Source organism: Arachis ipaensis, chromosome B3, assembly GCF_059453495.1.
Source record: "Arachis ipaensis isolate K30076 ecotype BB chromosome B3, ASM5945349v1, whole genome shotgun sequence".
Classification (NCBI taxonomy): domain Eukaryota; kingdom Viridiplantae; phylum Streptophyta; class Magnoliopsida; order Fabales; family Fabaceae; genus Arachis; species Arachis ipaensis.
In genome coordinates, this window is record NC_142438.1 from 139,560,415 (window position 1) to 139,585,136 (window position 24,722).

A 24,722-nucleotide genomic window follows, 5' to 3' on the forward strand; every position below is an offset into this window, starting at 1 on the left:
GCTCTTTTTATTCATTTTTTATTATTTGATTAATTTCTCTGCTCCACAAAGTAGCATATATTCTTTCCCTTCATTTTTTGACACATAATTGGATTGGATTCATTGCTTGTTCTGAATCTAACATGCGACCATGATTATATTTTCCTTTCTCTTGTTTGTCAATGATTGAATTATTATTGATTAAGGAACAAGACTACATAGATACCAAAGCTGAAAATTAGGAAATTCTCTTTTTTAGTTTTAAACTGTTCAAACTTAGTGTAACAAGTTCGTTCTCTCCGTTGATAAAGTAGTTAGTAATTGATCGTTATTGCTTAAGGTTATTTATTATTATTATTATTATTATTATTATTATTATTATTATTATTATTATTATTATTGCTTTTCAAATTCTTACTATTGTTTTGGAGTGTGCAATACTCAAAGCATGCTTATGAATTAAAGGCTAGAAACTATTATGGAAAGTTGTACAGTAAGATTCAACACATATTAGGCAAAATTTCCTCATTGTTGATTGTGTTTTATAAATGCAGATTAGGTTGAAATTGAAATATGATCAGATCTAATTAGTAGTCCTAATCTCATTTAATATATAGTTATTGGATCTTTCTCATTGTTAGTATGTGATAAATGGTCCAGACTCTAGTATATTGCAGAGCTATGCTTTTTTATAGTATCCAATTCGGTGGTTGATTCACTATTATTAGTTTAACGAATTGATTCCACATATTTCATAACAAATATTATATAAAAAATGTGATGTATACACAAAAAAAAACAGTTACTAAACATATGATTTCACCCTAACACTCGAAATTATTATCGCGATTTCATCCATTTATTTTAATAAAATGAAAAAATAGAAAAAGAGAAAAAATAATAATTAAAAAAAAAAAGGATAAAAAATTTCGGATCCGACCGGATCTGATCCGAAGTAAATGAAAACGGGCAAGGTTAAGGTGAAAACGTAGGGTGGTGAAGGGTTTTGTGTATTTTTCCAACAGAAAGAAGATAAGAATTGAATGTTATTGTTGGGCATAACAATCCGTGCAGCATCTGTAGTTGTGCACTGAAAATAATAATGGGTGACTTTTGTACTTGTTACTTGATAAGTGCTGCATACAATAACAATAACAATAATAATAATAATAATAAGAATAATACAATATCCTCTGAAAATAAAATACCGTAACTGGTAATAAATTCGTTAGGTTTTCTATGTTATACATGTCCGTGTTGTTTTCTTTGCCGCATCAAGGTCAACTGGTCAAGGACAATGCTAGATTTCCAAACAATAATAGTCAAAGCATATTCACATCATCACTTCAAAAGGTCTAGGAGCACTCTTGCATTTAGCCTCTTTCTGTTTCATTAATAGTGATAAATAAATAAGATTTTTTTTTTTTGGTTTCTAGTTACCTAGGGAAATAAGGTTTCCAACAGGAGATCAAAATAGCTTGACTCTAGTAGGAGTAGTGGCCCTTCCCAAAGCATTTTTTTAGCCAACAATCAACTAACAAAGAACTGAAGAAGTGAACAAACAAGATTAAGGGAGATTTAAAAAAAAAAAGAATATTGACTAATTATTGATTGAAAAAGAGTTGAATCTTAATCTTTTCTTTTCCAAAAAATATAGTATGACTTATAAAATAGAAAATGAATATTATCACTCTTATTTTGATAATGTCACTTTTTTTTTGTAAACTTGCGTATATATTCAATGCAAAAAAATTGTGTAAAATAAATTTATAAAAAATAAGAATGATATTATTAATAATATGTCCCATCTTTTGGATTTTTTGTAATTATTGGAGGCTCACCTAACTTTGATTTGGGCCTTAGTATTTTGGTCTAGGGTTTGGGCCTTATTTTAAATTACCTTTGGAATTCACCCAATACCTAACTTACAGGCTTGAAGGGAGGCCTGTAAAACTCAATATTAAAATCCAAAAGCAAAGTATGGGTACTCCAAAAAGAGAAAAAAATTAAAAAGAAAGGTTAAGACCTAGAGTGAACAAATAAAATCAATTACGAATACCAAAACAAATAAACAAATAAAAGGAGAGTACAAAAAAATTGAAAAAGAAAGGTTAAGACCTAGAGTGAACAAATAAAATTAAGTACGAATACCAAAACAAATAAACAAATAAACAAATAAACAAATAAAAGGAGAGTACAGTCACAAAAATATTAAATAATGATAAAAATATGTAATATTTGCATAAGTTGTCAACTTTTAGATGTTAAAAAAATTTATAACCTAAGATATAAGAAATTTGAATAATTCCTATAAAGTAGTAATTTAAGAAAACCATATAGTAAAAATAAATTAATTTAGCGGAAAATGTAAAATTGATTAAAAAAAAATTTGGGACCTTTGTCCCACTCTAGGAGTGTTTAAGATTTAGCTTGCTCTAAAACTCAGTCTTGACCTATAATATATTTTGTCGATTTTTTCTGATATTATTTTTGGATTATACTTTGGATGGTTCGGTTCAAGTTAAAATTTTTTTTATATAATTAAAATATATATTTTAGAGTAAAATTAATAATAAAATATTATATTTTTATACTTCAATTAATATTTTTATATTATATGGTATTATTTTTATTTTTAATAATTTATTTTGATATACATATAATATAATATTTATTAAATTTAATTTTTTCAAGTAAATTTATTAATTTATTATATAAAATTTACAAATTTATATATATTAATTTTACATCGTTTCAACTGGGTTTAACTCATTTATTTTGAGTTACTTTTAGATCAGATCAAAATAAATCTGGTAAACTATTAAAATCGACTCAGAATTTAATTAAATTTGATCCATAAACATTTCTAATGGACTCTTTCTAATCACCTATTATACATGACATTTAGTAATTTGACATGATGTTAGGAGGGATTAGGTTATCTTTACTTGATTATTTTGTGTTATATTTTTTAAATCAATACCTAGTGAAATATCACCTAAATTTATAGATGATTAGCATATAATTTTTTTAAGATTGAGATATACATTATTCAATATTAAAGATATAACTATTTATGCTATCTTTTTTTATTAGCTTAAATTTTTGGAATGAGTGGTATCATGATATGGTATTAGAGTTTTATGTTCCAAAAAAAAAAGCCTAAAATTTGATATTTGATAAATTTAAAAAATGAAAAAAATAGCATAAGACAAATAAAAGAAAAAAAAAAAGAAGACATGTGCAAAAATTAAGTAAACTCAAAAAAAATTCTTATTTAATAAAAAATATTAGAGATATAACTATTTATATTATTTTTTTATCAATTTAAATTATTGTGGTATAATGACATTTAATATCACCAAAGTGAAAGGAAAATGCAAGGTAATTTACACCAATTTCCTTACTATTAGATGACATGTATGACACACTTGATTTTTAATGTCTACATACTTTCATTGACCTCTTTTGAAAGGGGGGATAAATGTCATGTTTATATATAGTATTTGTGTCACATTTATAAAACATAAGATATAAAATCTCATATAATGTAAATCTTAGTAAAGTTTAATGTATATTTTTAATTTTTTATAAATAAAATGATGTGTGTAATATTGTTTAATCTTTAAAGGAGGTTACAATTTACTTAATTTTTTCTTTCCATGTTCCTAGATATTACTAAAGTTGGAAATCTTTGTCCGTTATGTGAATAAATAATAATACCAATAATATAGTAACATTGTTCTTATATTCAACAAATTTTTTTTGTTCAAAACATTTAGAATTTATAGGCGTAGAAAAATTCAAATAAAGAAGTCTTTATGCTGAGAAAGGTGTATGTGCTTCAATTAAAAAACCTAATCTTCAGGTGAAAAGAAAAGTATTTGTCTAATTAGTTAATGAAAGAATTAATTATTGCATCTGCCTTTTGTCTAATTGAAGGGAAAAAAAAAAGCATATCTACAATTTCTTTTTTCTGAAAAGAAAAAAAGTGATCTCATTTCATTGATTGATAACACTTAGTTCATAATTAAGGTGATCGTTCTTTTGTCCACACAAGAACTTTGTCCATTTTCATACTCAGAAAAGCATCATCAACACACTCATGTCTATTCTAAGACCACTTGATGCTTCTTTGTATTGTTTACTTAGCTCCAATAATATCATCTACTTTATTTTGTGATTAGTGATTTAGTGTATTATTGCATAATATATATTCACAAGAATTAACTTTCTTTTTCATGCCACTGTGCAAATGTTTTTTCAGCCACTAATCACTTGAATGAGTAGTTAGAACACATTGCACAAACATAGGACAAAAGGAACCGAACTCAATCCAACTCCATTTAGAGGATCAATACGTGGTATCCACTATTATTGTATATATATATGTATAATAAAAAATGTTATCACCCATAATATATATGTATTATCTACGGTGACGCATCTAAAAATTTAGTAGAGAAAAAGCTGAAAATTAAAATATTATATAATTATAATATTATATATTTAGTAATATATATAATCATATAAATACTTGTTATATAAAAAAATTATCTTAGTTCTTATAATTTTTTTATTTTGGATTTGATAAAATATAAAAATAATTTATTTTTTAATTAATTTATTTTGTTAAGTATTATTGTGATAGTAAACTATATTTTTATATTTTATATCATAAAAAAATATGTTAATAAAATAATATAAATAAGTTGTTCTAATAATTTTGTTATATGCATTTTAAACATATTTGTGAATAAAACATATAAAATATAATTGTTTTAATAAATTTACTTAATATGTTATAATTTTAATATCATAAAAAAATAAAAAACTAAAATAACTTACTTTCATATATGTACTATAATATATAAAGATTTTTTTAGTTATTATAAATATTAAAGTATTTTTATATGATAATAAGTGTAAAAATTAAGAGAAAAAATATTTAAAAAGAGAAAAAAGGTTTAAATGTTTAAACATTTAGAAATTTATTTAATTAAAAAGTGATTGACAATATATAATATCTTTTTCAATTTAAAGATTGTTGTTTGTCTTTAAATTTAATAATTTAATTATTTATATAAGACAATTACTTATTCTATTTTCAAATAAAAAATAAAATTATATAATATATAATAATTTTATATATTTAAAATTAATTTTTATTCAAAAAAATTAGAGGGATCAAAGTCTATACTTTGCCTCCTCTTAAATCCGTCCCTAATTATCTAATGATAGATATATACTGACATTTTTATCGGTTTCTATTTTTTAAATTACGACTAATTCAATTTGACTCATCACAAAAATTCTACATAGAAATAGGTTTTTTAACCAACATTTCTATAAATATATTTCATATTAAGAAATATATAATTATTTCACAAAGTTGTTTAAAAAATCAACTATGTGATGTTATGTAAACATAAAAAAAATTATCAATTAAGTAGTAGTCATTTATATATCAATACATATTAAAATATAAAATGATTATACATTCACATTTATAATCACATTTTATAATATAGCCAAACTTAATTCACATCGTAATCAAGATTTGTACATAATTTAATAGAACTGTATTTATATTTATTATTAAAATATGGATAAAAGTATAAAAGATAAATTAAAGTGTTGGACGATTTTAGTGTTCATAAAGAGTTTGATCATGTTGCTATAAAAATGTTTTATTATTTTACTATAAAGGATTCTATTATTTTACTGAAAAAAGATAGATTATTTTGATGGCCAATTACTTTGCTAAAAAAATATAAAAGAAAATATATAAATATATGCATACATATATATATTGGTTCTAATGTTTAATCTTCATGGATAGTTTTTTATTATAATTAAAAAAATTAAATTAGACACATTTATTTATATATTTGTGAATCATAATAATACCACAACTTCTGTATAATACATAGAAAAATGTTATATGATCAATAAAATTTATTAAATTTGTTAAAGTAGTTAATTATCAATGTTCAAAAGCGTGAACTAAAATAAAATATGTTATTGGATTACTAAATTAAAAACATTAGATTAATAAATAAAAACACTAGCAAAAAATAATAAATTTTTCTCTGATACATATATGTATCTTAAATTAAAACAAAGCATTTTATCTAATTAAACTCCTTAAGCTAGCATGAGATGCTTAATTAAAACAAAGCATGTGAGCTTATGCTTTCTCCCTTTTCTAAGATTTTCCATAATATCTCTTGAGAATCTTGTTCTGGCCAATTGTTCTTCACTTCCCACATCAAATCTTCTTTTATTGATCACAGCCCAGTTTAATTTGTACTGCTACGGCTACATAAATATTATATACATTTGAATGCTTCAAACAATATTATAAGATCATGATTATTCATATACATATTATGGGAACAATTCCTGTGAAGTGCACAGAGCAGATTGCACACAAACCAGCATAAAAGTGCATTTGCCAGATAAATAAAAAAACTTTAGTGGTGGGTCTCAATATAATCATATAATTCCTTTTGGAGGCCAAGCAATTATGATGATGTATAATAAATATATAGACATAGTTCAACATCAAGTGCCACTTTCTTGTCTCCTTATATTATGTGAACCATCATGTAAACGTTGCAAATATCTATCTAATTTAAAGTTGTATAATTAGTTAGAGCTTTGATTGGACAATTACTTGTTCATCCCGTTCTTCTTTTACAAATAGTACAGTTTGGGATAATTAAAGATTATCTCTAAGAGCTTGAGCTTCATTGATTTGGATTATTAGTAGCATCAAGATGGAGAAATAATAATAATGTTGACAATGTTTCATCTATGAAATACGAACATTTTCTTTAGTTGTTATGTCTGCGTGTCGGAACATTTTGAACATTTCGAATATGATATGTATTATTGACACTCGTTCTACATATGTGTCTGCCGTATTTAACCGTATCTTAATAAAAAAAATAAAAAAAATTTCTCTAGATGTATTTGGACACACCTAAATACCATCATGTGTCAGTGTGTCCAATTTTATTCTTCACATGTATGGAAGACACTCACATAAAGACGCTTAAAACGTCTTTATTTTAAAGTCGTTTTTTAATAATTAAAATTTACTCTATATAATCATTCAAACTGTGTTATTTTTGTCAAAATTAGACCAGACAAATTGGTTTAACCAAAAAATTAATAAACCAAATCTTGAACCGATCTAAATTAATATTCTTTTTTTTTTTTTTATAGAAAATGACTATAATACGTTTATTATAAAAAATGACTAAAATACTCTTATTATATATATTAATTTTGAAAATCCTAAATTCTAATACTATGACGGCATTGAGAGAAGAGAAAGGTTAGGATTTAGAGCTCTCAATATATATATATATATATAAAATAAAAGTATTTTAAGTCATTTTTTATAATAGGGTATTCTAGTCATTTTTATAAAAAATATTAATTTAGATTGATTCAAAATTTGATTTACCAATTTTTTAGTCAAATCAATTTGTTTGGTCTAATTTTGACAAAAATAATACAGTTTAATCGATTACATGTGTTAAATTTTAATTACTAAAAAATATCTTTAAAAAAAAATATATTTTAAGTATCTTTATATGAATAACTCCCATTCTAGAGTTTAGAAATAATATATATTATTATTTATTAAAATAAAAAATATTTTAAATATTTTATATAATTAAAAAATATATTAAAAATATTTAAAAATTTATTTTATATTTTAATATTAATAAAATATTAAAATATTATTATAATTTATCTAAAATATACTTTATATATATATATATATATATATGACATATTTTATGTCTATATCAGTATCCGTGCATCGTGTTTGATAGACTTTTTTTTTTTTTTTTGGTCAAGGATAGACGTTTTAACTAGGGTTGAAGATCGAATCTGGATCTGGAAAGGGAAATTGAATTGCCAACTGAGCCTAGTCTTTGGGCCTATTAGGAAGCTTCTTCATCTCACAATTGGGTTTTTGATCTGGGCTTATGCTTGCACTGTTGTTTCCTCTTGTATAACAAGCAGCTAACAATTTTTTTGTGGCACAAACATTGTACTAATGGCCGATATATTTGCCTCATAAAAGCCAAATTCCAGGTTTAAATCTTAGCTAGGGGTGGCAAGGGTTGAACCGTCGGGCCGATCTGCTAAATCCGCTAAAAAGGCGGGTCGGATTAGGATTTAGAGTTTATTAAATTAAAAAATTTATTAAATCCACAACGCTAAATTGGTGGGTTTTTGCGGGCCGGTCCGCCGAGCCAAAAAATTTTATTTTTCTTTTTTTTTTATTAAATAAAAGAGTGATTACTATTATAAAATTAATAATTATAGAATTCTTAAACACTTTTTTTGTTTTTATTTTTATTCTTCTTTTAGTTATTAAATTTATTTATTTTATTTTACAATTTCGTATATTTGTTCGAATTATGTGACTTGTTTTTTAAAATAAAGATAGTTCTATTGACAAATATTATTTTGAACAATTTTATTAAAGTTAAAAATTAAAAAAAAGATAGTAAAAAAATTATATTATAATTTGGCTATTTTTTATTTGTATTTTATTTTTTAATTATTATTTTTTAATTAATTTTAATGAATTTTATTTTTCAAAAAAAAAAATAGTCAAGCGGACTAACCCACCGATCCGCCAATCCGCCATAAAGTGGGGCGGCCTAGCATTTTAAACCCATTTTAGTTGGCAGGGCGGGCGCGGGCCTAGGCAGGTTGGGACGGGTCGGCCCGCTTTGCCACCCTAGCTGTAGCCAAGAACAGATCCAGAAATATTAGTATGGAGAGCTAATAATATATATAATATTAAAAAATTATATAATGTAAGATGTATTGTAAAAATATATCGATAGGGAATATATTTTAAAGTACACAAAATATGTATACTTTTTACTAACGAAGTGGTCGATTCTTCGTATAATAAAATTCATCCATAATAGAATCCATGTCAAATTTTTCAGTAATTTTCTTTTCAATATAATTAAAAGATAATTAGCAATAAATTTATCTTTCATTTTGTTTTTGAGTTATTCTTCACAATATTTATAGCTGAAAAAGATCTTTTAGTTGTAGCAGTTAAAACAGAGAGAATTAATAACAAATGAATAAAGAAAGACGATCACAAGAAAAAAAAAATTATTTTATGAGATTTGAAAAATTTTATTTAATTAAAAAATATTAGTAATAATATTTTTTTTAATTTTTTTAATATTATTATTTACTTTTTAGATATTAAAATTATTAATATTTAAGTTGGATTAGTCTTTTATTTGTATTAAAATAAATACTAAATAAATTTAAAAAAAATAAAATTATATTTAATAACATTATTAATTTAAAAAAAAAAATTGGAGCCGAAGCCTCCACTCATCCTTCTTATGTCTGTCTCTGGCTATAGCTGAATTGTGATAAAACTAGAGTGTGTGAGTGTGTATATAACAATTTTTTTTTCAAACAAAAATAATTTTTAAAATTATAATCTTAATGATAAGTTATATACAATCTTATCTTAACGTGAAGTAAAATCTAATAAAAAAATAAAAAATTTATTATTAATGGATTTGATGAGATCCAAACTTCAACGCGCGTTCCAATATAGAAATACTCTGTCTATATAAAACCCATTATATTTAAAAGAAACCTAAGGAGAAATTAAAAAAAAAAAAGAAAATATATATTATTCATGAAATGTTTGAGACATGATTGAGATGATGAATGGCCCACGCAATCAACGTGACGGATGAAAAATTAAGTATATGAATTGCCCAGTGGTTGAGGTACAACAATAATGGAGATTGGAGACTTGCAACGAAATTCTTATGCACATGCATGTCCTTAATTATATATTGGCATGAATAGTACATTACATTGCTAAAACATTTAATTCATTTTGTACAACTGCTACTACCACTCCTCTTTCTTTTATGCTTAACCATTCATGTCGTACCTAATAATTATTAACACTATATATATGTGCCAGCTCAATTATTTCAGGCAAATAAATTAAAGTTGACACTTGACAGTACCTCATGTTGGGTAAAAATAAAAATAAAAATTCAAGTAGAAAATTTTAAAAGAGTATTAATAATAATTAATATAATTATGAAGCAATATGGTTATTTAGATGATCTTTTGAAGGACAAGTGCATCACTAGATATATAGTTTGGTCCACTTACCACATGCAAACTACTCATCATGCTGCAAAGTTTAGCATATTTGGTTAAGTATTAGCACATGCCACATGGTTGCGGTCTAAGGAAAATTATCTACTAACACAACTTCACTATTTTCTTTATTATTCATCATAATATCTTAGATATTTTCGTTAGTGTTTTGTCCTTATCATCAACCACGATGTTGATTTCGAACAAAATTACTGGACTATGTTTGGTTGTTGAAGCTGCAGATCAGATCTATGATGACTTAATTAACTTCCACGCAAAAATAAACAATATCAAGCATTTGCATACCTATGTGATATTATGCTTATCAAATCAAACGACACATTATTATTCCATCATTTGAGAAAGGAGTAATAATTAGAAAAATTGAATTATATTGGCTTGGATATCCAGCAGGAAATTTTGTGGTTCCTGATAGCTTATTATACGATGTTCTCTAGCAAAAATTTTGAAACACTATGAAAATAAATCTAAATCAATTTAAAATTATTTTATTTTATATTATTAATTATCATTGAAATAAATACTAACATTGAATGAAATAAGTATGTAATTATAGATATTATATATATAAATAAAATTATGAATATTAAATTAAATAATTTTTTATTATTATCTCTCTAACATTTTCACTGTCCTCTGAATATGACAATGACGTGTATATAACTACTATTTAAATTAAGAATATTGATAATTATAGGTGTTTAAAAGTATGTTAAGTTAAAATTTATGAACATAAATAAATTTTGTTTACTGAGTATAATTTTTATTATTATTTTATTTTTTTAAGAAAAATTCAAGAGTTACTACTCAACACCAAACGAGCGAATTTAATCATGTACACAAAAAAAATTAGTCACCAAATCAATTATTTATATAAAATATATATTAAAATATAAAATATATATTAAAAATAAATTAAATAATACATGTGACACGAATATATAATAACTGATTCGGTATCTTTTTTTTTTTGTATATATAACTTTTTATTACTTTACTTTTTGAATGATTATTTTTATGAATGTTAAAAGTGTTTGATGCATGAATAATATTATTAATAAATTTTTCCTAAAATTTGATTCAACAAAAATTTGAAAAGATAGTACTGAGGCATTATATATATAACTATGTTAAATGTATGCTAAAATTAATTACTAAAATTAATTATTAATATAGAATACACATAAAATATAAATTATATATTAAAAATAAATTAAATTACATATATTTTTATATATATATGGTGACTGATTCTAATATATAAATAGTATTTTTGATATTAAAAATATATGTTAACTTGTGTCTTAAAAATATATATTAAGATTAGTATTTGTAAAAATTTGTAAATTTTTTACTTTAATAAATAAATAAATAAATATTAAAAATTTAAATTTTGTATTTAATTTTTTATATAGATATTTTTTAATTAATAATCTTATTAAAATGTCTTCGTAGGGTATATATATATATCTGAGTGGATGCCGAACTTATATCATAAAGCTGTGAGAAAATAAAGATGATTTGAAGAGTAAAGGAAGTAATTGATTACTAAACATAATAGAGGGGTGAGAAACATTTTCTTGGGTTCACATTACTAATAGTGTGTGAATGTATGTGTGGTTCTAATCTCAAGTTAAAATGTCAAATTCCATATTGTCTTTTTCTTTGATTTCCACGCGGATAGAAATTATTTTCTCTCCATCTTCAATTTTACTCGTTTCTTATCGCTATTCATTTTTCTTTCTGTACGCATGCAATGATTGTCTTTCTAGGTCGTTTCATTGCTTTGAAATTTCCATCCGATCCATTGACCCCACCAAGAAAGTTAATAAATTTATCAGTCCATCGCTGCTTGGTTTGTTTGTTATTTTTATAAGATAATGAGAAATATTAACATATATACCCCCCTTTTTCCAATTTCATACAAGATCAGGTATCTAAAATGGAAATCAGTGATTAATTTCTTACTCAAAGAACTCCTTTTTAGAGTAAAACTAGTATGCAAGAAATACCTTTTTTTTCATCTATAATCCCAAACTCTTATCATTTGGTTAAGAGAATTAATAAACCAACCATATGAGGTACCGGTGTATACTAATATCGGTTATTAAAATTAATTAATAATATAAAATATATATTAGAATATAAAATATATATTAAAAATAAATTAAATAATACCTATATTTATATAGAAATATATAGTAATATAAAATATATATTAAAATATAAAATATATATTAAAAATAAATTAAATAATACCTATATTTATATAGAAATATATAGTAATTAATTTTGATGGATGATTTTAATATACATACATGATATTTTTGTTAATCAATTTATAGTTATTAGAGTACACACCCACGTCAACGTGGTTGTTAAGATAGCTTGTTAACAGGGGAACAAGGACAATATAAAGTGAGAGTCAGTAACCACCAAGCTTCTTCCTTTGTTACAGACATATTGAGGAAGGAGAAGCGGTGACATTCTTGTTATATATATGACCCGGTCCGGTTTCGAACTTTTTATGGGCTAATTTAGTGTGATTTTATTGGGTTTATGGTCGGGTAAGGATCTCAAGAATAGACTCGGTCATTATTTTAGGTCAGGTTCGAGTTATGGTTCGGATCACCCGAACTCGACTCGGTGGTCCGGTCATCGTACACAATTAATATTTTGTGTTATTGGTGATGGATGCTGACTATTTTTATGTGAAATTTAAGTATTGTAAACCCTAATATTTTGTGTTATTAGTCATTATAAGACTATAAGTTAATGTTTTATGTTTAAAATGCATAAGACTTTAAACTAATGCATAATATTGTGTTATTTGTATTGATTTAAATATTTGGTGTTATTAGATAATATTAGTATTGATTGTGGTTATGCTTTAATTTTAGATAAGGGTTGGTTCTTGTTATATTTTTCTAAGATTAGGTGATTTTTACATGCTAAAGACCCGATTTTCACCCAATTTTTACCCGGTCCAAAGATGCATAGGTTTCATCGGATTTAGAATCAGGTTAGGATTTAAAAATTAAATCCGGTCTATATTTCGGGTCGGATTTGGGTTAGGCCAAACCCGGTGTGGCCCGACCACCCACTATATCCTAACATCTAAATTTTGAAGTTTGCTGAAATGGAATTTGGCCGTTATTAGGTTTTGAATTACATTACTGGATTTTTGTTTGTATATACTCTAAATTTTAAATTTTAAAATTTTAAATTTTGCTTTTGATGGGATGAAACTTGGCTATTATTAAGTTTTGAATTAGGTGGTAATTAAACTCTAGTTTGGCAATACAAATGACTGTTTTTATAAAATAATTTTTTTTACTAAAGTAAGAATATAAGAACGTTTCCTCGCCATGTTTGCATGTGTCTCCAATTCTGTACCATCTATTAAAATTTGACATCTGGTGGATTAAATTAAAGATATTATTTATTTAATTAATTATACTATTTTGTTGGTTTACAATTTTGTCTTTTCATTCCTTCCAATTGGTCCTTTTTAATTTTGCAATGTTTCTGTGGCGCTTTAACATTGGAGCAATCAAACCAACTTGCATCCCAAACTTTAATAATAATTAATATCGTATTAGACTACTAGTTAAGATGATAAATTGTTAATTTTATATGAATAATGTGGTATTAGTTAAGAAGATTTCTTTTTCTTTATAAGGGAAAAAACATTGGTGCAATATCTTTTCCTCTTTGTCATTATTGTCCTTGGCCCTCTTGTTTCGTTTATCTTGCTTCGTAATTATTATGGAGACTGCTAAGCTAAGCACCACACTTTCACTTTAGTTTGATCATATGTATCAACACCGTCGGTAATCACACAAAGCAACACCAATAATGTCCTTGCCCCACCCCCTTCTACAAATGATAAGAGTTTCAGGTAGTGTTTGGAAGAAAAACATAAATTAAAAGACTGAGATTGAAAAATAAATATTAAAATAAGTCTTAATATTATATTTGATATAAAATAAAAAAATAAAAATAAAAATAAAATTTTAATTTAATTTGTACAAAAAATAAAAATAAAATTAATTAATTAAATAAAATATTTTAGATATAAAATATTATTAAAATTTTAGTCTTTGTTTTTAAAAACAGAGACTAAAATTTTAGTACTAATTTTTAAACCAACAAATATGATACTGAATCACAATTTTTTAATTTTCGTCTCAATACCTCAAAATAAACACTATCTCAATATATACATAAATTATTGTATAGTGTTATTATATAAAATACTGATGAATATTAGAGATATAATTATTTATATTATTCTTTTATTAGTTTAAGTTTTTAAAAGAAGTAATGTGATGATATGGTATCAAAATTTTATATCTCAAAAGTCTAAAATTTGATTTTTGATAAATTCTAAAAAAAAAAGATAATAGCATAAGACAAATAATAAAAAAAAATTTATGCAAAAAACTAAATAAATCCAAAAAAATTTTTTGTTTTGAGAGAATATATTAAAAATATAATTATTCACGTTGCCTTCTTCTATTAATTCAAATTTAAAAAAAAAATAGTACCATAATATCGAATATAGTATTATAATTTAATAAATTGAAACTTTAAAACTCCGATTGAGACACAAACGTAATTTGGTGGACTATTATAAATATTAACTCAATAAACATCACTTCCCTTAAAGTAGTGCATAATTAATATGATTGATATTATTGGTGAAATTATTATTATTTGGGTTTCAGTATTAATTAATTAGTTGAATATCAAATACCTGAATTTATTAATATATATAATTTAGTCTCATCATTAAAATTGATCACTTATTTGTCACTTGGCAGGAAAAAATATGATTAAATAGTGGTGTTGTATAATAATTATTGTTTTTTTTTTTTTGGTGACGTATAATAATTATTGTTGTTGTAATAAAACGCTAAACTAAAATAACTGCTTTTTCTTACTATCATTAAAGATAATTATTTTAATAGTATATTTTTTTATGCTTGTTACTAAAGTGGTGTTTTATTATTAAAAAGATTCCGTTAATTATTGGTTTACAATCGAATTAGATTGATGAATATCGAGTTAATTTAAAATTGTTTGTGTAAATTTAAAAAAAGTCAGATTAATATACTCTTCATATATAATTCTAATATTGTTTTTCTTGTACATGTATATAATTTCTAGGGCGGTACATAATTTGATTAATCTAAAAATTAAATTTATTTTTAGTTAACTAAAAATTTAATTTAGTTAATTAACTAAATTAATTTTATATGATAAAATTGTTTATTAATCGGTTAGAAAATTTAAAATTAATTTTTAATTAGTTATAAAAATAAAAATCAATTTTAAAAAATAATTAATTTTTTAAAAAATCAATTTTTATATAGAAAAATTGAATTTTCTAAAAAAAGTTAAAAATTAGTTTTTATAAAAAAATTCGGTTAACCAATTTAAAACAAAAGCTGCATAAAATTTTGTTTTAGTTTTGGTTAATCAGTTAAAAATCAATTTTTAAAATTTGATTTTGGTTAACCAATTTTTAATAATATGGATATAATTTTTAAAATTATTTTATTAAATTGGTTAGCCAAATTTTAGTTATGATTTTTATCCAATTAATGATATTTTGGATTTTAAATGTACACAGCTAATAATTCTAATTTTAAATGGTAAATATGTTCATGTCTAAAAAAACTGTGTCCTTATATTACTTTTTGAAAGATATTATTTATATTCATTTAAATTTAAATATTATTGCCGAATTATTATATTTTTTTTTGAAGAATATAATGGTAATAATGATAGGCAAATGAAAAGGTGTTCCCTTGATGGTTGATGTGTATAGCTATTTTTGACCTCTGAGTCTTTGATTCCTCCTCTCTATATAAACCTTTCCCACTCACTTCTCTCTTTTCATATAATTTCTTCTTCTTCTTCTTCTTCTTATTATTATTATTCTCCAAATGGAAAATACCTTGCTATCAAAGAGGCCAAGAGAAGAAGAAGAAGAAGATGTAATAATAACAACAGATTCATCAAAGAGGCACAAGCCATATAATCACATACTCTCTGTTCTTGAATCAGATGAATTATTAGTAGATTATGATTCCTCACAACAAGACCTCTCTCCTCTCATCACAACTCTCCAACACGAAATCACTGCTTCTCCCTCTCAACATAATAACAGTAACAATAACAATAATAATGATAATAATATTACTACAACTACTCTAGAAGAAGATGATAGAGTTGAGAGTGTGATGAGACACCTTCTGGAAGCTTCTGATGACGAGCTTGGGATTCCAAACAGTGGTGGTGGGCCTGAATTACAGGAAGCTGCAGGGTCGTCATCTTCGGTGGAGGATTTTGGTGAATATAATAATGGAGACGACGACAACAACATGTTTTCATCATCATCATCATCAATATTATGCGGTGATGATGATGGGTTATTATTATGGGAGCATGAAGATGAGACTGCTAACTACTATGCTTTCTTGCATTCTGATCAACTCTTTCTGTAACACTCTCATCTCCTTCGGGTGTGGTAGAAAATGAAAAATATTATTGTTATTGTTGTGTTTAATTATTATTATTGATGCATCAAATTTGTGAAAACACAAAGAAGGCCCCCCCCTTTTTTTTTTTAATTTTATCTCCCTCCCATTTTTTTTTCCAAAGAACTTGACAGTGGTGGAACATGACGTTGCTTCTTAATTATATCGGAAAAAAAAAATGTTAAGTAATCAATATTCTTTTTAAGTATTACGAAAATGTCTTTTTACAAATATGTTTTTTAATAATTAAAATTTAACATATAATTGATTAAATCGTGTTATTTTTGTTAAAATTAGGTTAGACAAATTGATTTGACAAAAAAATAATAAATCAAATCTTGAATTGGTCTAAATTAATATTATTTTTTATAAAAAATGTCTACAATACCCTACTATAGAAAATGACTTCTATTATATATATATTAATTTTGAGAATCCTAAATTTTAGTCTTTTTATTTTTCTATCGTAGGATTAGGATTTAGAATTTTTAAAATTAATATATATATATATATAATAAGAGTATTTTAATCATTTTCTATAATAAGAATATTATAGTCATTTTTTATAAAAAAATAATATTAATTTAGACCAGTTCAAGATTTGATTCACCATTTTTTCGGTTAAATAAATTTGTCTAGCCTAATTTTGATAAAAATAACATGATTTAATGGATTATATATATTAAATTTTAATTACTGAAAAACATCTTTAAAAAAAAGACGTTTTAGGCGTCTTTATTTTAGTGGTTCCCTTATTTTATATTTAAGTTAACAATAACTTTTTTTTTATTGTTTATTAGAAATATTGATCTCTTAAAATCTTTTTTAAATCTCATTTTTTGGTGTATCATTACTACCTTTAAATAAATGATAAAAAAATTATACACATAACAAAAATATAACATTAGGAAATCCACTCTCAATATTAGCGGTCAATATGTATAAGAAATTGTTGCGGCCCAACCTAGCTAGCCCCCTGACCGACCCGACCGGCACGCGTCTTTGACAGATTCGGGCGACCGCTCAGCGGGGCACCACGCGCCCGGCTGGGGACCCGAACACCTTTCCTCTTGGAAGCCAGTTCACCTGGCAACAACTAGCAGGGGAAACTTCACGGAAGGTGGGTCTGTCCATGAGGGACCCACCTCTGACACAGTATATAAGGGGAGGGTCATACCCCTCCCCCCATGTACGTCATTATAACTTTTTCTCTCCGCCACTTGCACACCCACTGACTTGAGCGTTGGAGTGTCCTTACAGGTGGTACCCCCCTCAATTCCAGAAGTACTCAGAAAGTCGGCCGCTCACGCTTCTCAGGATCCAGGCCCAGGCTGGGACCCGACAAGCAACCCTAAACCGTCCGGTAACCGACCTACCAAACATTGGCGCCGTTTGTGGGGACTTAGCCGGTATGGACTTTGTTTTGGTTCCTGGGGGAGCTGACGGCGGAGTCGGGCCCCGCGGGGAGGGAATGGATCCCAGAGACAGTAGGGTAGTCGCCAGAGCTCCCACTCGCGAGGGTACCAGGTCCCCCCCGCACCAACCCGAGGGACGACCCTTTGGAGGAACATGCAGTGACAGCGCCAGAATAATACAAGAGCTGCGCCATAGGGTGCAGAACTTAGAGCGAGAAGTAGCCAACCGTGAAAGTCGTCAGCTTACTCCTAGCCAAGAGCCTTCCCGATCCACTCAAAGAGGAGAAAGGAGCCTCCGAAGAAGTCACTCCAGGCGCACTCCGAGCCCCTGGACAGAATCAGAGAGCCAGGAAAGCAGAGAGGCGCCAAGGAGACGATGAGACCCCCTGGTCTACACCCGATCACCAACAAGAGATACCGAAGAGGAAGACTGGGAAAGCGACAGAGAACAAAGAAGAAGGAGCCGACTACAACAAGAACACCGCCGAGAAAGGGTGAGAAGGAGCCGACCACAACAAGAACACCGCCGAGAAAGGGCGAGGAGAAGCCGGCCTAACCGAGAGCACAGCAGGGAGAGACCGAGGAGAACCCAACAACTGGTGGTCATGGGGGCGACCCCTTTCCACCACTCGATCCTCGGAGTACGACTGCCGAAGCACTTTGATAAGCCGACAGATATGAGGTACGACGGTACTCAAGATCCCCAGGAACATCTAACGGCCTTCGAGGCCAGGATGAACCTGGAAGGGGTAGGCGACGAAGTAAGGTGCCAGGCTTTTTCGGTAACCTTAGCCAGGCCAGTGATTCGTTGGTTTAATGCCCTTCTCCAGGGCTCCATAACCACGTTTGCCGACATCAGTCGCGCCTTCTTGGCTCAGTTCACCACGCGTATCGCCAAAGCAAAACACCCGATTAATTTGCTAGGGGTGACTCAACGAACCGGCGAGCCAACCAGGAAGTACCTTGACAGATTCAATGATGAGAGCCTGGAGATTGACGGCCTGACCGATTCGGTGGCCAGTTTGTGCTTAACCAACGGGATGCTAAATGAGGATTTCAGAAAACACCATACCACCAAGCCCGTCTGGACAATGCAGGAAATTCAGAACGTAGCCAGGGAATATATCAATGATGAAGTAAGTCAGGTCGTGGCAACCAATAAACGGCAACCCGCATACTCTAATGCCCGCCCATCCGGCAGCAGGGAAAGGTCTAAGGAACACTCCAGAGACGGAGGATCGGCCAAGACTTTCAAACCCTTTTCCCGTGTTGGGAAGTTCACCAATCGTCGAGGTCTATCAGCAGATCACCGACAAGGGCATCTTGTCGAAGCCCCGACAACTTAAGGACAGGTCGGAAGGAAACAAGAACCTCTATTGTGATTATCACAAGGGTTATGGCCACAAGACCCAAGACTGTTTTGACCTGAAAGACGCCCTGGAGCAGGCCATTCGAGAAGGAAAGTTGGCCGAGTTCTCCCACCTAATAAGGGAACCAAGGAGGAGGGATCAATCAACCGAGGACAAAAGCCGCGCCGTAAGGCAAAGACGGGAACCCAAGGAGGACAGTGAGCGTGGCCTCAGTGTGGTAAATGTGGTGATCGGAAGGGACGTCCCTCCCAGATCAAAATCGGCTAGCAAGAAGGATGCCAAGGTCTTGGCTATGTCTTCTGGCTCCACGCCGCCCTCCCGGAGGGTACCCTCGATATCATTTGGCCCCGAAGATCAATGGTTTGACGAGGTTGTGGAGAACCCACCGATGGTCATCACGGCCAGGGTGGGTACCGGCCTGGTAAAGCGAATCCTGGTGGACACAGGGGCTGACTCCAATATCATGTTCCGTAATGTATTCGATGCTATGGGCCTACGGGATACCTAATTGAGGGGCCACCAACACGGCGTAGTAGGCCTAGGCGATAACTTCATCAAGCCAGACGACGTAGTTTCCCTCCCAGACTCCATCGGCGGAGGCAGGGGGAAGAGGTCGCTAATGGCGGAGTTCGTCGTCTTAAGGGACTCCACGGCCTACAACCTCATCTTGGGAAGGAAGACCATCAACGAGTTTGGGGCGGTGATCTGCACCAAGCTATTGCTAATGAAGTTTGTTGCTGATGATGGATCAGTGGGGACCGTCAAGGGAAACCTGGAGACGGCGGTTGCATGCGACAACACCAGCCTTTTCCTGAGAAACAAATCTAAAGAAGCATCCGGTGTCTTTCTCGCCGACCTGGACGCCAGAGTCGATGACAAACCCAGGCCGGAGCCAGAGGGATACCTCGAAAAGTTCAAGGTCGGTGACTCAGACGAGAAGTTTACCTTTGTAAACAGAAATCTATCCCATGACTTGAAAGAACCTCTGATGGAGATGATCAGAGCCAACGGCGACTTGTTTGCCTGGACTCCGGCCGACATGTCGGGTATAGACCCTCAATTCATGTCGCACCAACTAGCCGTGAGACCGGAAGCAAAGCCAGTGGCCGAAAGGAGGAGAAAAATGTCCCAAGAATGGACAGAAGAGGTGGCCAAACAGACGACCAGCCTACTAGAAGCGGGCTTCATTAGGGAACTCGACTACTCGACTTGGTTGTCGAACGTGGTCCTAGTTAAAAAGCCCAGCGGGAAATAGAGAATGTGTGTGGATTACTCTGACCTTAACAAAGCATGTCCCAAGGACTCCTTCCCCCTACACAAGATCGATGCTCTTGTTGACGCTGCGGCGTGTTACCGGTATCTGAGCTTCATGGATGCCTATTCTGGGTACAATCAGATACCGATGCACCGGCCAGATGAAGAGAAAACGACGTTCATAACGCCAGGAGGAACATACTGCTACAAGGTGATGCCGTTCGGGCTGAAGAATGCAGGGGCCACATACCAAAGGCTGATGAACAAGGTCTTCAGAGACCTCATTGGCAAGACAGTAGAGGTATACATAGACGATATTCTGGTCAAGACTTCCAGAACCGAGGACCTTTTGAGTGACCTAGAAACCGTCTTCACCTCTCTTCATCGACATGGAATGAGGCTCAATCCTCTGAAGTGTGCCTTCGCCATCGAAGCCGGAAAATTCCTGGGGTTCATGATAACCCAAAGAGGAGTAGAGGCCAACCCGGAAAAGTGTGAAGCAATTCTACAGATGAGGAGCCCGGGAAGCGTGAAGGATGTCCAAAGGTTGGCGGGCAGACTTACCGCGCTATCCCATTTCCTCGGTGCGTCGGCGGCTAAAGCTCTGCCTTTCTTTAGCTTGATGAAGAAGGGGATTGCATTTGAGTGGACCCGGGCATGTGAGGAAGCTTTTAAACACTTCAAGGAGATAATCTCGGCACCACCTGTCCTCGCAAGGCCTAAGAATGGAGAAGCGCTGTACTTGTACTTGGCGGTAATCGACGAAGCATTGACAGCGGTCTTGGTGCGAGAAGAGGGGAAAGCCCAGCAACCGATATATTTCGTAAGTAAAGCGCTACAAGGAGCAGAGCTAAGGTACAGCAAGCTGGAGAAGGTGGCGTATGCGCTCCTGACCTCATCGCGAAGGTTGCGGTAGTACTTTCAGGGACACCAAATAATCGTCAGGATAGATCAAGCGATCCGACAGGTGCTCCAAAAATCCGATCTGGTGGGTAGAATGATGATTTGGGCTATCGAACTCTCCCAATACGACCTACAGTATGAACCCAGGCACGCGATCAAAGTCCAATCCATGGTTGACTTCCTGGTAGAGGTCACAGGCGATCCTACCGGGACTCCGAACACACGGTGGAGGCTCCACCTGGACAGAGCATCCAACTAAACGTCCGGAGGAGCAGGAATCATTTTAGAAAATCCAACTGGTGTTGTGTATGAACAGTCAGTCAAGTTTGAATTTTCGGTGTCAAACAATCAAGCGGAGTACGAGGCCCTGCTGGGCGGCCTAACCCTGGCAAAAGAGGTCGGAGCTACGAGGGTGGAAGTATGTAGTGACTCTCAAGGCGTGACGTCACCGTTCAATGGGACCTACCAAGCCAGAGATTCGTTATTGCAGAGGTATCTGGAGAAAGTCAAAGAGTTGAATAAGCATTTCGAAGAAGTCACGGTCCAACACGTCCCGAGAGAGAGAAACACACGGGCGGACCTCCTGTCAAAACTGGCGAGCACAAAACCAGGGATGGGTAACCGATCTCTCATCCAAGGTTTAATAAAGGAACCGGCAGTGGCTTTGCATCTGACTCAGGAAGAACCCTCTTGGATGAGTCCACTCGTTGATTTCTTTGAAAGGGCTAAACTTCCCAGTGACGAGAAAGCGGCAAGGGCGATAAGGCAAGAAGCGGCGAAGTATGCAATCATACAAGGCCAGTTGTTTAAGAAGGGGCTTAGCCAACCCTTGTTGAAGTGCCTGAGTCCCGAGCAAACGGATTACGTGCTTAGAGAAGTCCACGAAAGATGCTGCGGCCATCACATCGGGGGCAAGGCCCTAGCCCGGAAGCTCGTCAGAGCCGGTTACTACTGGCCCTCTATGATGGCAGATTCTAAGGAATTCGTTCGAAGGTGCAAAAGATGTCAAGAGAATGCCAACTTCCACAAGGCACCAGCAACTGAATTGAGTCTACTAATGGTTTCCCGACCTTTCTCGCAGTGGGGAATCGACTTACTAGGCCCTTTCCCGGTTGGACCTGGGCAGGTCAGATACCTGATAGTAGCCATTGATTATTATACAAAGTGGATAGAGGCCGAACCGCTGGCTAGCATATCCTCGGCAAACTGCCGAAAGTTTATGTGGAGATAGGTAATAGCCAGGTTTGGAATATCGGAAGTTGTCATCTCGGATAATGGGACCGTTTCACTGATAAGAGATTCGGAGAATTCCTTGCCGGCCTGGGCATACAGCAAAAGTTCTCCTCAGTTGAACATCCCCAGACTAACGGACAAGTATAAGCGGCGAACAAGGTCATCATGCAGGGCCTCAAAAAGCGACTCGACCAGAAAAATGGGACATGGGCGGACGAGCTAGCATCGGTCCTCTGGTCCTACCGCACGACCCAGCAATCATCCACCGGAGAGACCCCCTTCCGGCTCACGTATGGGGTAGATGCAGTAATACCTGTAGAAATCGGCGAACTGAGCCTGCGGATGCTCCTGGGAGGAGTCAAAGAAGCCATAGAAAAGGACCTGGTAGATGAAGCCAGGGAGATGGCCCACTTGGCGGAAACGGCATTAAAGCAGAGAGTGGCTCTACGCTACAATGCCAAAGTACTTAAAAGATAATTCGAGCGGGACGACCTGGTCATGTGACGCAACGATGTCGTGTTACTGACACTCGGGCAAGGAAAGTTGGCGGCAAATTGGGAAGGCCCGTACAGAGTGAAAGAAGTGCTCGGCAACGACGCCTACAAACTGGAACGGCTTGATGGCAAAGAAATACCAAGGACATGGAACGCGGTTAACCTAAGGAGGTTTTATCCCTAGCAGCCAAGGCATGCTAGGCGGGCAAACGTCCTACCGGTTCAACTAGGCGAGTAAGATTTGTATTGCTGTATACGGGCTCATTTGAATTTTATTATTGTTTATGTTGTCTTTTTACCCCGTATTTATATTATCGGCTTTATCATGCCTCGTTGATCTTATTTAAGACTCATCGTACTCTCTGCGCGCTTGAATAAGCAAAACAAAACGGCATCCCGGGACTGATCACCCCGGGAACCCAAAATATTAAAAGCCACAAATCGGCTCCAACGACTACCAAACAAAAACATTAGCTACCAGTAAAACGGTAAGAAACAATGACGGTAGACGAGCAATTAGATACATATATGCCAAAAAATGGCAATCGAGTCCACTACAACTACTTTGTTACATATACACCAAGAAATGACAGTAAAGCTAGCCAAAAAAGTATATAAAAATCTACATATTGCATAAAGTACAAAGGCAAGACCAAATCATTTCTTCGGGATGTCGACAATCTTGCCATCCTTGATGGTCTTGAAGACGCCAACAGCTGAGGTGTCGAAGTCGGCAGCCAACAATTTCACTTGAACCTTGAGGACCTCCTCAGTCATCAAGATGGCATTCTTCCCTTGCTTCACGGTCTCCTTGTACTTTCCTTTTAGTTTGGTTGCCTCCTCTTTAGCCGCAGTCGCTGAGGCCAGGGCTTTATCGCGCTCTTTTTCGACCTCTTTTACCTTGCCCTGAGCGGCATTGAGCTGACGCTCCAGAGTCATTTCCCTCTCGGTAAGCCACGCAACGGCGGCATCAGAAGTCTTAACCTTCTCCTCAGCAGTGGCCAGTTGCTCCTTAGCGGTGGCCAGTTGCTCCCGAAGTGATTCTACTTCAGCTTTGTATTTGGTGTTTGCTTGAACAGAGGAGTTAAGTTTGTGCTCCAAAGAATGCATCCCTGCCAGAGAAAACTCTGCCTTCCTTGCTATGGCGGCTCCTCGGAGCAACGTGCAATACATCCATCTCGCCTGAGCAGGAAGATCCCCACCAAGGAAGAAGTCCTCCATGTCCGGGAGTAGCTGGGAATCGATGAAGTTTCCGGCATCGAAGTTCTTCTCCATCACAGTAAGAACTCCCTCCGGGCTAGAAGATGGTTT

General features: G+C 32.0%; 2 protein-coding genes across 2 annotated transcripts; both read left to right on the forward strand.

The window, feature by feature from the left end:
• Nucleotides 1-16,099: 16,099 nt before the first annotated feature.
• Nucleotides 16,100-16,812, forward strand: LOC107631888 (uncharacterized). The gene has a single exon (XM_016335468.3). It carries the CDS (start codon nucleotides 16,149-16,151, stop codon nucleotides 16,707-16,709), a length of 561 nt encoding a protein of 186 aa, XP_016190954.1. The 5' UTR covers nucleotides 16,100-16,148; the 3' UTR covers nucleotides 16,710-16,812.
• A 1,950-nt stretch (nucleotides 16,813-18,762) lies between these two features.
• Nucleotides 18,763-20,035, forward strand: LOC107633964 (uncharacterized). Its single transcript, XM_088507647.1, has 2 exons — nucleotides 18,763-19,293; nucleotides 19,460-20,035. The coding sequence occupies exons 1-2, from the start codon at nucleotides 18,763-18,765 to the stop codon at nucleotides 20,033-20,035; spliced, it is 1,107 nt and encodes a 368-aa protein (XP_088363773.1).
• Nucleotides 20,036-24,722: the final 4,687 nt, after the last annotated feature.